This window comes from Tupaia chinensis, unplaced genomic scaffold (assembly GCF_000334495.1).
Source record: "Tupaia chinensis unplaced genomic scaffold, TupChi_1.0 Scaffold138725_1, whole genome shotgun sequence".
In the NCBI taxonomy this organism is placed as follows: domain Eukaryota; kingdom Metazoa; phylum Chordata; class Mammalia; order Scandentia; family Tupaiidae; genus Tupaia; species Tupaia belangeri.
This window is the reverse complement of record NW_006198617.1, coordinates 2,626,168-2,640,315: the sequence shown is the minus strand read 5'-3', so window position 1 is coordinate 2,640,315 and position 14,148 is coordinate 2,626,168. Positions and strand designations below refer to the sequence as shown.

The following is a 14,148-nucleotide window of genomic DNA, read 5'->3' as shown; positions in this document are numbered from 1 at the left end:
CAGGCGCACTCGGTGGGCGCTGTCGTGGGCGTGGCCTGTGGGCGTGGTCGGGAGGGAGGGCGGGGCTCCAAGGTCCGCCTGGGTCGGTGTTCGCTCGCGGCGTAGAATTCAGCTCCGCCGCCCTGTTTCCTCCCACCCGCCTTGAACCCGGGAGTGTGTGTTCCCCCGAACTCGGCTCTGCTCCGCGGGAAAGAGCGAGGCGAGCGGGACCAGGCGGTGTAATGCCCCTCAGCCGCTAGGTGTCGCTGCGGGCGCGCGGGGAGGAGGCGGAGGGCACCCGTGGTGAGACCTCGGCGCAGCTCTCGCCTAAGCTGGAGGGGATGCGCCCTGGTGGCTTCTGAGAGCCTCGCCTGCGAGAAAGTTTATGAGGAGGGACTGCTCAGGGTGCAGCTGGGTAAACTGAGGCCCACGGAGGGCAGCCCCCTGGCGCACCCGTCGGCCAGCGTTCAGGGGAGTTGCTGGCCACAACCCGGGGATCTGTCAGGGCTCTGTTCAAATGAGCTAACCCCTGGCCTCCCCAGCTGGTCACAGCGTCTACGAACACGAGATCCGAGCCCTCTCAGCACTGACGGTTTTACGTTCGCACTTTATTATTGTCGGGCTAATGCTCGCCTCCCTCTAGACCCGCGGCTCGGTGGCTGCAGAGACTGCGCCCCTCCGTGCCCTCGTTGCCCGGCACTTAGTAGGCACTCCGTGACCACTTGTTGAATGAAGCAATCGTTGAACCACCTCCATGTTAGAGGAGGAAGCCGACAAGCAGGTGGGGACGGTGTCTTGATCACAATGCCAGCAGCAGGCAGGCGTCGGAACCAGGATCCACACCCAGGACTCCACAGGCCCAGGATACTCACTGCCTCTTGTGCTTGGACAGAGGCCAGGTCCAAGGGCGGCTGCTGGTCCAGGTGTCAAAGGAGATGTCAGCGACCTTCTCTCGGATCCAGGAAATGAACGGGTGCACAGGTATGTACACTTCCGGAAGGCGGGGCCCCTCACAGGGCCCCCAGGTCACCACACCCTGTAGCAACCAGCTGCCAGCGTGGGAGCAGACCAGGGCTGTCCCATCAGCCACCTGAGAGGAAGAGAGGTCACAGCCCAGACTGGGCCGCTGGAAGCCCCTGCTTGGTGAGCAGGGCCCAGGGTTCCTGCAACTGAGAGAGGCCTGGCAGGCTGATGGCTGGGGCCCAAGTGCCACCTGCAGAGCACAGGCAGGCCCTGGCTCCCTCCCCGGAGGCTGTCGCACTCCCTCCTCCCTGCACGCCATCTCTTCCCAGGTAAACGCGTTCTCCCACAAATTCTTTTGGTTCCGTCCAGTTCTTTTCTCCTGCAGCCTTTGAGGTCTGGTAAGACATACCAGAAACTTAGTTTTCAGCAAAATACTTATGGTTGGTTCTTCAGTTATGTCAGAGGCTGCCCCACATTCAAATAGGACATGATGGGGACATGCCCTAAGGGGCAGGGAGCTCTGGGCCCTCGGGGGCAGACAAGCCCAATCCATGGGCCCCGGAAAAAGGGGAAGAGGCACTGGGTGCAGCTGTACCTTCTGGTGGGACATGAAGGGAGTCTGGGAGGGGGTCTCAGAGGCTTGCACAGGGCCCACTGGACTCCTTACCATCAGGTCGGGTGGGCCGGCGGGCGGCCTGGCACACTGGGACCCCTTGGGCAGGCTGTCCTTCAGGTCAGCGCAGTGAGGGTGGAGGAGGAAGTGGGCTCTGCAGGAGCTGAGGTGCAGCGGTCTCAGAGGGACCTCGCGCAGCTCTTGGGGCAGGATGTAGGGATCTGGGGGATGGTGGGCAGGACTGGCACCAAGCTTCCCCTCTGTGCCAAGACCACCCCGCCTCCCTAGGCCCCTGGGCCTCCTGGCCCTGCTCATTCCCAGCAGGGAAACTCTTGGTACAACTCCATCCTCCGCTGGACTCTCACCCTGTCCCCTGGGGATGTGTCAGCCCGTGGGGACCTGGGCACACTGAGGCTCGGAGGGGTAGGACAAGGTGGTACGCAGTCAGCCATCGGGGCAAAGGTGGCTGGGGGCCACTCGGGCTTAGCCGGGCGTCAGCACCACCCTCCCCCTGCATGTCCAAGCCCCTGGTGCTGGCAAGCCGCTGGCCAGAGCCGCACTGTCCTCTGGGGCTCAGGGACTCTGGGGACTGCAGCCCTGCAGGCCTGAGCTCCACCCTGGCTGCCGGCCTGCCCCAGTCCCGTATCTCCCGCCACCCTCTACCGTCCCAGCCGCCTGTCATCCTTTACCGAAATCGGGTTCAAACCCTTGGGCCCAGCAGAGCTTCCACGGGAAGAAAGACTGGGATCTGACAGCCAGGGGGATGGGCCGCACTGCGCTGCTGAGAGACGGAGGCCTGGCCAGCCGTGCCAGGGCCAGGCCACGGAGCCCAGAGCCCTGGGGCCCACGCGCCGGCAGGAGCAGCTCCTCCACGCCAGACTTGCCCTCACAGGTGTCCAGCTGCAGCCGGTCTGGGCCCAGGGTCACAGTGAAGTGAGACCGAGGCCAACTGCGGGGAGACAGAGGCGAAGGGGGAGGTGGAGGACCAGCGGCCTCCATGCCACGCCCCTCTCTACCCCCCTGCACCCCGCTCCTCACCCACCTGCCAAAGCAGTTGGCTCCTGTGAGCACCCACTCAGGGGAGATGAGGGCCCCCTCGCAGCGGTACCGGCTGTCCAGGAAGATGCTTGCCTGCCAAGGCCAGGTGCCCGGGCCCTTTGCGCTGTAGGCCTTGGCCGGCTCGGACCCTGCACCTCAGGAGAAAGAGGCTTGCAGCTCAGTTCCGGCCCAGGGGCCTCGGCCCACCCTCCGGCTTTTTCCACCAGCCTCAGCTCCCGCCTCTCGCTGCTCCTGCTTGACTTCAGACTGCCCGAGGTGAAACCCTGGGTGACTCGGGGACATCACTTAACTCTGAGTCTCAGCGTCATCTCACAGAGCGTGGCTTCGAGAACACGCGTGGGGGCTTGGGGCATGCTGGTGCGCGATGCGTTTCTAGATGCTTTTTCTACATGTGGTTCTTGGGACGCTCACTTTTTTTCATGCCTCTAGGTCTGCTGTTCCCTCTCCCCACTGTGTCACCCCCCACCACCCGCCTAGAGAACTCCCATTCGGCCTTCAAAGCCCACCTCTGTGAAGCTTTCTTGAACTCCTCTCTCCATGCCCTGCCACCTGCTCTCCACCTCCTGCCCAGAAACTCACTACGTGGTGGGCGTCCAGCTCTGCCGCCTTCCCCTCCAGGTGGGGAGACCGGAAGCTCACTCATTACCTAGGCTGCTGGGGTCCTTCACGAGAGCCCTCCAGCCACCTACCTGTTAATGGGGCCCACCCTTGGGATCTTCAAAGGCTGTGCCCATCTGCCTGGAGCCCTGCCTGCAGGCTAGACACCGCACCGCCGTCTCTGCCCTGGACCTGGGCTCCCGAGACTGGGTTACTGGTTTCCAGAGGACCTGGACTCTCAGCCCTCAGGGATGGGCAGTTCCCTCGGCAGCAGCTTCCCCTCCTCTCCCCTCCCTGGGCCCCTCCCGGCTCTTTACCAGATGGAAGCAGCAGCAGCAGCGCCAGGGGCAGGGGCAGGGGCAGCATTTTGCAGGGTCTCCACCCCAGCTGGGTCTGGCTCCTGCCTGCCAGCCCAGGACATTTAACCTCTTCAGGGCCCCTCCCCACTGCCCCAGATGCCACGTCAGTCACCAGCAAAGGGGAACTGGCTGGGGAAGGGGAAGCTGCCCTGACAGGGCCTGGGAACTTCTTTTTATTTTTTCATTTCATTTTTTTCAAAGAATTATTTGTTTTATTTAGTCATTCAGTTTAATTTGACCAGAGAGAGCCAGAGAAAGTGAGAAAATAAGCCACACTCCAACTGTGGTAGACCATGTGGGAGTGTCCAGTGCCTTGACCACCACGCCATCTGCTGGTCCCTGGTACCTTCTTTTTATTTACGGGGAATTCACATAACCTAAGTCTGTTTCATCCATGAGAGAGAAAAGAGGGCGGCAGGGACAGCCACGTCGGTAGTTTTGGGCAGCGGTCCACCCTCAGTGCGGTTTGCTGGCTATGCACACGGAGATCCTAGGACACGAACCGGGGACCTTCCCACGTGGCTTCAGCATCACATGCATTGTGCTCCTGCGGCTGGCCTCTGCGTTTCAAAATGTGCGACTCAGTACCCCGACGTCACACTCCCACTGCGCGTGATCACGCTCCCACCGCCCGAGGTCACGCTCCCACCACGCTCTCACCGCGCAGCGGTCACGCTCTCACCACGCTCTCACCGCGCAGCGGTCATGCTCCCACTGCCCGAGGTCACACTCTCACTGCGCATCATCACGCTCCCACCATGCTCTCACCGCGCCGCCGTCACGCTCTCACCGCCCGAGGTCATGCTCCCACCATGCTCTCACCGCGCAGCGGTCACACTCCCACCGCCCAAGGTCACACTCTCACCGCACAGCGTCACGCTCCCACTGCCCGAGGTCACGCTCCCACCATGCTCTCACCGCGCAGCGTCACGCTCCCACCGCCCGAGGTCACACTCTCACTGCGCATCATCACGCTCCCACCGCCCAAGGTCACGCTCCCACCATGCTCTCACCGCGCAGCGTCACGCTCCCACCGCCCGAGGTCACACTCTCACCGCGCAGCATCACGCTCCCACCGCCCGAGGTCACGCTCCCACCGTGCTCTCACCGCGCAGCATCACGCTCCCACCGCCTGACGTCACCCTCCCACCACGCCTCGCCGTTCTTCATGTGGGTGTCCCCCCCACCCTCCATTTCCCTTTTAGTGTGCTATAAGGCACGTGCACTCACCGGAGAGAGAGTGAGAGAGCCGAAAGCACCCCCGCAGAGGGGATGGCCATGCCACAGTCCCTTCTCCATTCTCCTCTCAGGATTTTGGACATGCACACATGCCCAGTGTGTTTTCCAAGCTGCCGAATCTGGGACTTGAACCAAGCAATTGGCTCTGTGTGCTCCAGCTGCCTTGGCCTTCACGCCACCTGCTGGCCCGCCTGCCTTTGGTGCCCCAGAGCGTCAGGCTGTTTCAGGAGCCAGATAACCGGCCCTTCGTCCAGGCCGTCTTTGTTCTACCCCTGAGCTGGTCCAGGGGCTTTCTCCCTCGGCCACAGTCAGAGCCCCGCACAGTGGCAGTCTGACTCAGTCTCCCCAACTATGCTCAGGACCATGAGCACTCTTTACCAGATGGAAGCAGCAGCAGCAGCGCCAGGGGCAGGGGCAGGGGCAGCATTTTGCAGGGTCTCCACCCCAGCTGGGTCTGGCTCCTGCCTGCCAGCCCAGGACATTTAACCTCTTCAGGGCCCCTCCCCACTGCCCCAGATGCCACGTCAGTCACCAGCAAAGGGGAACTGGCTGGGGAAGGGGAAGCTGCCCTGACAGGGCCTGGGAACTTCTTTTTATTTTTTCATTTCATTTTTTTCAAAGAATTATTTGTTTTATTTAGTCATTCAGTTTAATTTGACCAGAGAGAGCCAGAGAAAGTGAGAAAATAAGCCACACTCCAACTGTGGTAGACCATGTGGGAGTGTCCAGTGCCTTGACCACCACGCCATCTGCTGGTCCCTGGTACCTTCTTTTTATTTACGGGGAATTCACATAACCTAAGTCTGTTTCATCCATGAGAGAGAAAAGAGGGCGGCAGGGACAGCCACGTCGGTAGTTTTGGGCAGCGGTCCACCCTCAGTGCGGTTTGCTGGCTATGCACACGGAGATCCTAGGACACGAACCGGGGACCTTCCCACGTGGCTTCAGCATCACATGCATTGTGCTCCTGCGGCTGGCCTCTGCGTTTCAAAATGTGCGACTCAGTACCCCGACGTCACACTCCCACTGCGCGTGATCACGCTCCCACCGCCCGAGGTCACGCTCCCACCACGCTCTCACCGCGCAGCGGTCACGCTCTCACCACGCTCTCACCGCGCAGCGGTCATGCTCCCACTGCCCGAGGTCACACTCTCACTGCGCATCATCACGCTCCCACCATGCTCTCACCGCGCAGCCGTCACGCTCTCACCGCCCGAGGTCATGCTCCCACCATGCTCTCACCGCGCAGCGGTCACACTCCCACCGCCCAAGGTCACACTCTCACCGCACAGCGTCACGCTCCCACTGCCCGAGGTCACGCTCCCACCATGCTCTCACCGCGCAGCGTCACGCTCCCACCGCCCGAGGTCACACTCTCACCGCGCAGCATCACGCTCCCACCGCCCGAGGTCACGCTCCCACCGTGCTCTCACCGCGCAGCATCACGCTCCCACCGCCTGACGTCACCCTCCCACCACGCCTCGCCGTTCTTCATGTGGGTGTCCCCCCCACCCTCCATTTCCCTTTTAGTGTGCTATAAGGCACGTGCACTCACCGGAGAGAGAGTGAGAGAGCCGAAAGCACCCCCGCAGAGGGGATGGCCATGCCACAGTCCCTTCTCCATTCTCCTCTCAGGATTTTGGACATGCACACATGCCCAGTGTGTTTTCCAAGCTGCCGAATCTGGGACTTGAACCAAGCAATTGGCTCTGTGTGCTCCAGCTGCCTTGGCCTTCACGCCACCTGCTGGCCCGCCTGCCTTTGGTGCCCCAGAGCGTCAGGCTGTTTCAGGAGCCAGATAACCGGCCCTTCGTCCAGGCCGTCTTTGTTCTACCCCTGAGCTGGTCCAGGGGCTTTCTCCCTCGGCCACAGTCAGAGCCCCGCACAGTGGCAGTCTGACTCAGTCTCCCCAACTATGCTCAGGACCATGAGCACCCAGAGAAGGTGGGTGTGCTGCGGTCACTCACTAAGTGCTTGTTCAAGGGTTGTGTGAGCGAATGAGTGGAGGCCTTTTAGTGACACCTGGGGCCCTCGGGCCTGTGGGCGAGGCTGGACCCTCAGCTTCCAGCCAGAGGGAGGGCCGGGGATCAGCCATGGGAAGAGAAGGCACAGCAAGACACGACAGCCAGGCCTAGGTCTGGGCAGAGCCCAAGATGCGATGTGGGGCCCTCAGTTACTACTTCGGTCTGTCCCCAACTTGCAGTGTGATCCTGGCCCAGTTGGTGCCTCACGCTGGGCCTCAAGCTCTTCTGTGGTAAGAGGAGGGCATCGCCTAGACTACCTCACTCTCCTGTCGGTCTTTCAAAGCACTGGGGGAATCCCTCGTGTCTCCAAACCTCTATCTGGGTTAAACATGCCCCCTTGTCCTTGGAGTTCAAGGGGCAAAGGGGCTGTGGCAGCTCCTTCTGGGCATTAACCCCCAGAGGGGGCTGTAGAGAGGAGAGTTGGACTGCCCTGGGTTCCAGTCCAGACTCTGCCCCTAACTGGCTGTGTGATCTTGGACTTATGGCTTACCCTCTCTGAGTCTCCGCTCCCAGGAAAAGAGGATCATAAGCCTAGCAGGCTCAGTAAATGGCAGCAGTGTTCTCCACACTGAGGAGGAAGATGTGGTCGGAGTCCAGCTGGTGTGCAGAAGGCACAATGAATTGCTGGCCAAATTTTGGAAACCACTGTGGGTTTTTGGCGGAAGCCATGCAGCCAACACAGGCAGAACATGGGGAGCTGCCTCTCATGTCTAAGCAAGGCTTGGCTGAGAAGAGCTGCAGGCAAGGCCATAGCTGTGAGCTCAAGGTTTCAACTGTGTTTGTTGTATTGGTTTGTGTTGTTTTGCTTTCAATCTTTCTGTCATGGGCTTTTCTGTCATTACAGTACCCTGGTACCCTGTAAGGGCAAAATAATACCCCCAGCCTTGCTGTAAATTTTACAATAAAACCAATTAATAATCCTGAAAGAATGCAGTCCCCTAAGACGGCGGCGAATGGGAATTATTTCCATGAGACTCACCCCACCTGTCTGGAAAATGTCAATAAGGAATGCTGCATTCACTTCTCCTACTGAAGATTACACAGATAGCATTAGAAAGGTTTGGGTTAATGGAATGCTACTAAATTGGTGAAATGACCTCAGTAGCTGGGAGAGGCTCAGGGGCTCATCCATGAGGCACTGATACCCCAAACGAAGACCATGAGCCACCTTTGATCTCAGGACAAGGAAAGATTGCTGCTCCCCTGAGCCACAGCCATTGTATAGAACAGCACGTAGAGGGTCCCAAGTACACAGTAACCTTTAGGTCAGTCATTAAGCTGCTTACAAGATCACATTCCTTTCCCATATGGGCAATAGGCTCACCCCCTTAGTTGTAATATAGATATTCCACTTTAGTATATATTAACCGTGTCTTTACTTAACAAGACAAGATTTCTATCTAGACCTTTGTAACCAGCAAGCCACTGCCGCCCTGGCCTGGGGCTGAAGTTATCAAGCCAGCCTGGGGCCAAAGTTATTAAGTTGGCCTGGGACTGAAGTTATCAAGCTTCCTGAAAGCCCCCTCACCCAAAAAGGCCCTATCCGGTAATCAAGATCTAAGAAGAAAATGCACCGGACAGATGGACTTCCTCGCCCTGAGAACTGTGGCTGTTTATACCTAATCAAACAAAACAGACATCATGTTTTATGATTATTATTTCCATACTTTGAATACCTGACTTTTTAGAGTAAAATCTTTTACTTCCCCTCACCCCTCCTACTCCTATAAACATCCCTCAGTAAATACGTATGTCTCCTAGCCACTGACGCTGCAGTCTTGAGCTTGCTCTGACTGTAGTCGGCTGAGAACATGCTAAAAAATAGCATAGAGGTCTCTGCCTGAATTTCTTCTTGCCTGCGTCGCCTTCCTGTGAGCCTCAACCCACCCTGGCAGGAGCAGGTTTTTTTTTTTTTTTGGAGAGGTTTTTGCTATAGGGCATGTGTGCTCACCAGACAGACAGAGAGAGACATAGAGACAGAAAGTGAGAAATCACCCCCCCCAGGGGAGATGGCCATGCCACAATCCCTTCTCCTCCATCCTCCTCTCAAGATCTTGGGCACACATGCACACGTGCCCGGCATTAGTTTTATTAAGCTACCGGGTCTGGGACACAAACTGCAGTCAACTACATGGGAGTCCAGTGACATAGCCATTATGCTAACTGCTGGTTCCCTCACTGTAGGTCTTTAAAAACCATTCACCTCACGCTGCCAGCTGGGTGCTGGGCAGGCTCAGTGACACCAGCCCAGCAGCTGCTGCTCCCACAGCCCTCGTTTCTAATGGAAGGCAGGACCGGGTGGACCAGGGTGGGACAGATGGAGCCTGGCCCCTCCGTGAGGCTGGGAGCAGGCCTGGTGGCCAGGTGGCTGGCTGTGGGCAGGCCAAGCCCCTGGTAGGCTGCTGTGGGTGGAAGCTGAGGTGCTGCCTCTCGTTGTCTGCCAGGCCAAGTTGTCCACTGCTGGCAGCCGGGGCCTGCGGGCCATCTACCACCGCCCCATGGACAGAGTGGAGCTGGTGCTGCCTGAGAAGCTGAGGCCGCCGTACGACCATCCGGCTGGTCCCAGAACAATTTTTTTTCTGGGCTCTCATGAAATGGGGCTTGGTGTGTACCGGCCTGGCTGACATGGCGGGGCCTGCAGAAAAATGGAGCACGGCTCAGTCCTCTGTCCTGATGGCCACAGGGCTTACTTGGTCAAGACACTCACTTGGGATTATTCCAAAAAACTGGAGTCTGTTTGCTGTTAATTTCTTTGTGGGGGCTGCGGGAACCCCTCCGCTGTTTCACATTTGGAGATACAACCAAGAACTAAAAGCCACAGCAAACAAATAGGAGTGTTCCTGACCACCTGGACAAGCTACATGTGCATACCCCACTGGAGCCTATTGATAGTGTATCATGGTTATCCATAAGGCAGTGCGAACTGTGCTGTCATCTAGAAAGCTCAAAGACCCCTAACTGTGACTGGTAGCTGGTAGCTAGTGCTTGATTCAGCAGAAAAATAAAGCAAATTTTAATAACTGTTTCTCCATACATATGACCTGAAGAACTAGACCTATGAGTGTTAAAAAACATCTTTTCTATCGTTTGTCCATAAGAAATCATCCTTGCTTATCTATAAACAATTTAAAAAATTCATCTCGGGCCAAGTAGTGTGGTGGTTAGGGCTCTGGACTCCCACATGGTTGACCACAGCTTGAGTCCAAGACCTGGCAGCTTGCTTTCTCACTTTCCTTCTCTCTCTGGCCAAATTAAAATAACAATCGATAAAATTGAACAAATAATTCTTTGGGAAAAAATCTTGGGCTAGCCTGCGGTGTGACGGTTAAAGCAGCTAGATCCCACATGATTGACCATAATTTGAGTCCTGGACCTGGCAGCCTGAAAAAACATACTGGATGCATGTGTGTACATGTCTAAAATCCCAAGCGATTGCAGTGTGGCTATGCACACTGGGGGTGGGGGTGAGTTCTCATTTACCCTCTCTGTGTCTCTCTCTGGTGAGTGCACACACCCTATAGGAAAAAAAGTCATTTTTTCATCCAATGGCTATAAACTCCAGGTCACCCAGACCTAGGCTGGCAGTCACGTGCTGTGCTCACGGCATAGGTCAGGTTCTCCTTCAACTGCATGTAGGACCCAGTTAGCATTTAATACATAAGGGGGCATTTGTCCCAGCGTCAGGATGGTCCAGAGCTCAGCTGGGCCACTAGGACCCTGGCTCCTTGCATTTCCTACTCTGCCTTCTTTTTTTTTTTTTTTTGAGAGGTTTTTGCTATAGGGCGTGTGCGCTCGCCAGACAGACAGAGAGAGACAGAGAGACAGAAAGCGAGAAATCACCCCCCAGGGGGGATGGTCACGCCTCAATCCCTTCTCCTCCATTCTCCTCTCGGGATCTTGGGCACGCACGCACACGCGCCCAGCGTGAGTTCTAAGCCACCAGGTCCGGGACGCGAACCGCGGTCGACCACGTGGGAGTCCAACGACATAGCCATTACGCTAACTGCTGGTTCCCCCTACTCCGCCTTCTTAGCATGCGACTTTGACCCCCATACCCATGAGGCGGCCAGCCCAGCTCTGGGTGTAGTGTCCACCTTCCAGGCAGAATAGCAGAACAGCCGAAGATTCCCAGCAAGACTGTACAGGGGTCTGGGTGAAGTCATGGAGAATGTATATTTTGGGAAAACTATGCATGGATTTCACGATTTTCTGCCTCAAAGTAAATGCCTACATTAATTTCATATTTTCCGTGAAGTTCCTCTTACATGTAGAATGGAGCATCCTCCACAAAGCATTGCTTGCCTGGGGACTTTCATACACAACCCATTAGCCAAGACTGAGCCCTGTGGCCACCTCAAGCTGCAAGGGAGTCTGGGGACTTGAGCACGGGTTGTTCCAGGCTCTGTGGGGGCCTATCTTAGTCCATTATTGTGTTGCTAACAGAACCGCCTGAGACTGGGTCATATATAAATAGATAGGGGGTTATTGGCTCACGGTTCTGGAGGCTGGAAAGTCCAAAGGTATCGCGACATGGAAGAAGGCAGAACTTAAAGTAGAGCGGAGCATGGTCTATACCCAAGTGGCTTTCTCTCCTTATAAAGCCACCAGAACTCAATCATGAGTCCTGCCCTAATGACTTTATCACAGCAGCACCACCGCCCCACCCCGCAGTGCCATGAAGGGAGGAACATTTTTTTGTTTTTCTTTTGGAGAAGTTTGTGCTATAGGGTGCATATACTTGCCAGAAAGACAGAGAGAGACAGAAAGCAAGAAATCACCCCCTGGGGGATGACCACGCCACAATCCCTTCTCCTCCATTCTCCTCTCAGGATCTTGAGTATGTACGCACACACGCCCAGCGTGAGTTTAAGCCACCAGGTTGGGGACTCGAACCCTGGTTGACAACATGGGAGTTCAGCGACATAGCCGTTATGCCAACTGCTAGTCCCAAAGGGAGGAAGTTTTAATTTAACACCTTTACCATGCAACCAAGCTCCAATGCATTGAGTTTCGGGGGAGTAACCATTATCCAAACTATAGAAGATGGCTATTGGCAAAGGTGGCTAGGTGACTGTTGAGTGCCGGGACCTGGAGGTGGCGCAGAGATAGTGCAACCCACACGGGAGGATCCGGGTCTGCATGCCTGGGCCTCCTGGTGCACGTGAGGTGTGTGGCCTGTGAACTGGGTTGGCTGAAGCTGGGAGTGGACCATGGCATGACCTGCTGGGGGTGCCTGTCTCTCTCTCAGAAGAAATCAATAAGCTTAAAAAAGAAAAAGTATTGAGTTAGTTGACTTCCCTTTCCCAAAGAGCTAGATTGGGTTGATATTAAAAAGCAGATCTTGGGGCTGGCAGGTGGTACGGTGGTTAGAGATGCTGGACTTCCACATGGCCGACCATGGTTCGAGTCTCAGACCTGGTGGCTTGCTTTCTCACTTTCTCTCTATCTCTGTCTCCCTTTGGTCAAATGAAAAAAAAGAAAGATAAATAATAATAACAAAATTAAATGAATAAATTTTTTAAAAAAGCAGATCTTAGGCTATCAAGTAGCATGGTGGTAAAGGCAGCTGGATCCCATATGGCTCACTGGACGGTTCGAGTCCCAGACCTGGAGGTTTGGAAAGCACGCTGGGCGCAGGTACATGCATGCCCGGAATCCTGAGAGGGTGATGGAGGAGAAGGGGTTGCAGGGTAGCCATCTCCTGAAGAGGTGTTTCTCACTTTCCCTCTCTCTTTCCTTCTGGCTCTGTCAAGCACACACCTTGTAACAATTAAAACAATTAAGCACCTTGTAACAATTAAAAACAAAAAAACCCATCAGATTCCCAAAAAAGGCTTTCAATTTTTGTTGAAAGATAAAAATCAGAAACATATCACCAGCCCTACTGTATTTCTCTGCTTTAAGAAAACACGACACTGGGAACCAGCAGTTAGCATAATGGCTATGTCGCTGGACTTCCACGTAGTTGACCGCGGTTTGTGTCCCGGACCCGGTGGCTTAAAACTCACACCGGGCATGTGTGCGTGCGTGCCCAAGATCCCGAGAGGAGAATGGAGGAGAAGGGATTGCGGCGTGGCCATCCCCCCTGGGGGATGATTTCTCGCTTTCTGTCTCTATGTCTCTCTCTGCCTGCCTGGCGAGCGCACGCTCCCTATAGCGAAAACCTCTACAAAAATAAAGAAAGAAAAAGAAAACATGACACTTCAGGTATGGAAATAACCCAGGGATGGGACCAGCAGATAGTGTAATGATCACTTCGCTGGACTCCCACAGAGTCAACCATGGTCCGAGTCCTGGACCCAGTGGCTTAAACTCATGACAGTGCATGTGTGTGCATGTCCGAAATCCCAAGAGGAGAATGGAAACAACCCAGGGAGCAATGGGACATGCTTAGCCCTGGGGAATCGTTAGGGATGGGGTGGTGTTTAAAATATGGATGGCACAGGCCCCGGGCAATCTGGTCAGATCCCTAACTGGTCTGAACATGGACCCAGCCAGCCCACGTGGGTGCTGGTGGGCTGTATGCCATGGAGCGTCAGAATACCAGCCCCCGTCAGCAGGCTTTTGGGTCCACAGTTGTCAGAACTTCTGACTCTCGAGAGAGAGCTTGGAGGACCAGCTGGTGGTGGTGTGAAGGTCCAGGTGGCTGGATCCCACTTGAAAAACACATTGGATGCATGTGTGTGCATACCCAGAATCCTGAAAGGAAGGAGGAATGGAGGAGGAAGAGGATTGTGGTGCACCATCCCCCACGGGGAGGAGCTTTCTTACTTTCCCCTTCTCTCTCTGTCCCCAGCGAGAGCACTCACCCTGTGGCAATGTTTGTTTGTTGTTTGTTTGTTTGTTTAGAGAGAGGTTTTTGCTATAGAGTGCATGCACTCGTTGGAGAGACAGAGAGATAGAAAGTAAGAAATCACTCCCCAGGGGGGTTGGCCCTGCCACAGTCCCTTTTCTTCCATTCTCCTCTCAGGATCTTGGGCACACACACACACACACACACACATGTTCGGCATGAGTTTCAAGCCTCCAAGTCCAGGACTTGAACCACGGTCAGCCATGTGAGAGTCCAGTGCCTTAACCACTACGCCGCCTACTAGACCCACCTCTGACAAATTTTTAAAAAGCGAAAAGAGAACCAGCAGTTGGCATAATGGCTATGTCGCTGGACTCCCACATAGTTGACTGCGGTTCGCGTCCCGGACCCAGTGGCTTAAAACTCACGCCGGGCACGTGTGCGTGTGTGCCCAAGATCCCGAGAGGAGAATGGAGGAGAAGGGATTGCAGCGTGGCCATCCCCCCTGGGGGATGATTTCTT

The 14,148-nt window shown here is 55.9% G+C and overlaps 1 protein-coding gene and 1 pseudogene across 5 annotated transcripts; one reads left to right on the top strand and one right to left on the bottom strand.

Annotated features, from left to right (window-relative positions):
- Positions 1-566: 566 nt before the first annotated feature.
- Positions 567-5,354, bottom strand: LOC102488346 (tryptase gamma-like). 5 transcript variants are annotated; one of them, XM_027765587.1, is made up of 5 exons: positions 5,188-5,348; positions 2,598-2,748; positions 2,245-2,504; positions 1,610-1,776; positions 567-1,069 (listed from the first exon to the last, which is right to left on the bottom strand). In XM_027765587.1, exons 1-5 carry the CDS (start codon positions 5,234-5,236, stop codon positions 848-850), a joined length of 849 nt encoding a protein of 282 aa, XP_027621388.1. In that variant the 5' UTR covers positions 5,237-5,348; the 3' UTR covers positions 567-847. The 5 variants fall into 5 exon arrangements, with proteins under 5 accessions (XP_027621388.1, XP_027621384.1, XP_027621386.1 ...); XM_027765583.1 differs by lacking the exon at positions 567-1,069 and adding an exon at positions 1,082-1,337 and having other exon boundaries at positions 5,188-5,354; XM_027765585.1 differs by lacking the exon at positions 567-1,069 and adding an exon at positions 1,082-1,337 and having other exon boundaries at positions 2,598-2,742; positions 5,188-5,354.
- Positions 5,355-5,763: 409 nt separating this feature from the next.
- Positions 5,764-9,665, top strand: LOC102487915 (mitochondrial pyruvate carrier 2 pseudogene; annotated as a pseudogene).
- The last annotated feature ends 4,483 nt before the right edge of the window (positions 9,666-14,148 follow it).

Bases quoted from the DNA above. Each gene is read 5' to 3' on its own strand.
- LOC102488346 (XM_027765583.1), bottom strand. From the start codon at position 5,236: ATGCTGCCCCTGCCCCTGCCCCTGGCGCTGCTGCTGCTGCTTCCATCT. The intron at 1,777-2,244 runs GTAAAGGATGAC...ACCATCCCCCAG, and splicing joins AGGGTTTGAACCCGATTTCG to ATCCCTACATCCTGCCCCAA. The intron at 1,338-1,609 runs GTAAGGAGTCCA...ATGTCTTACCAG, and splicing joins CCGGCCCACCCGACCTGATG to ACCTCAAAGGCTGCAGGAGA.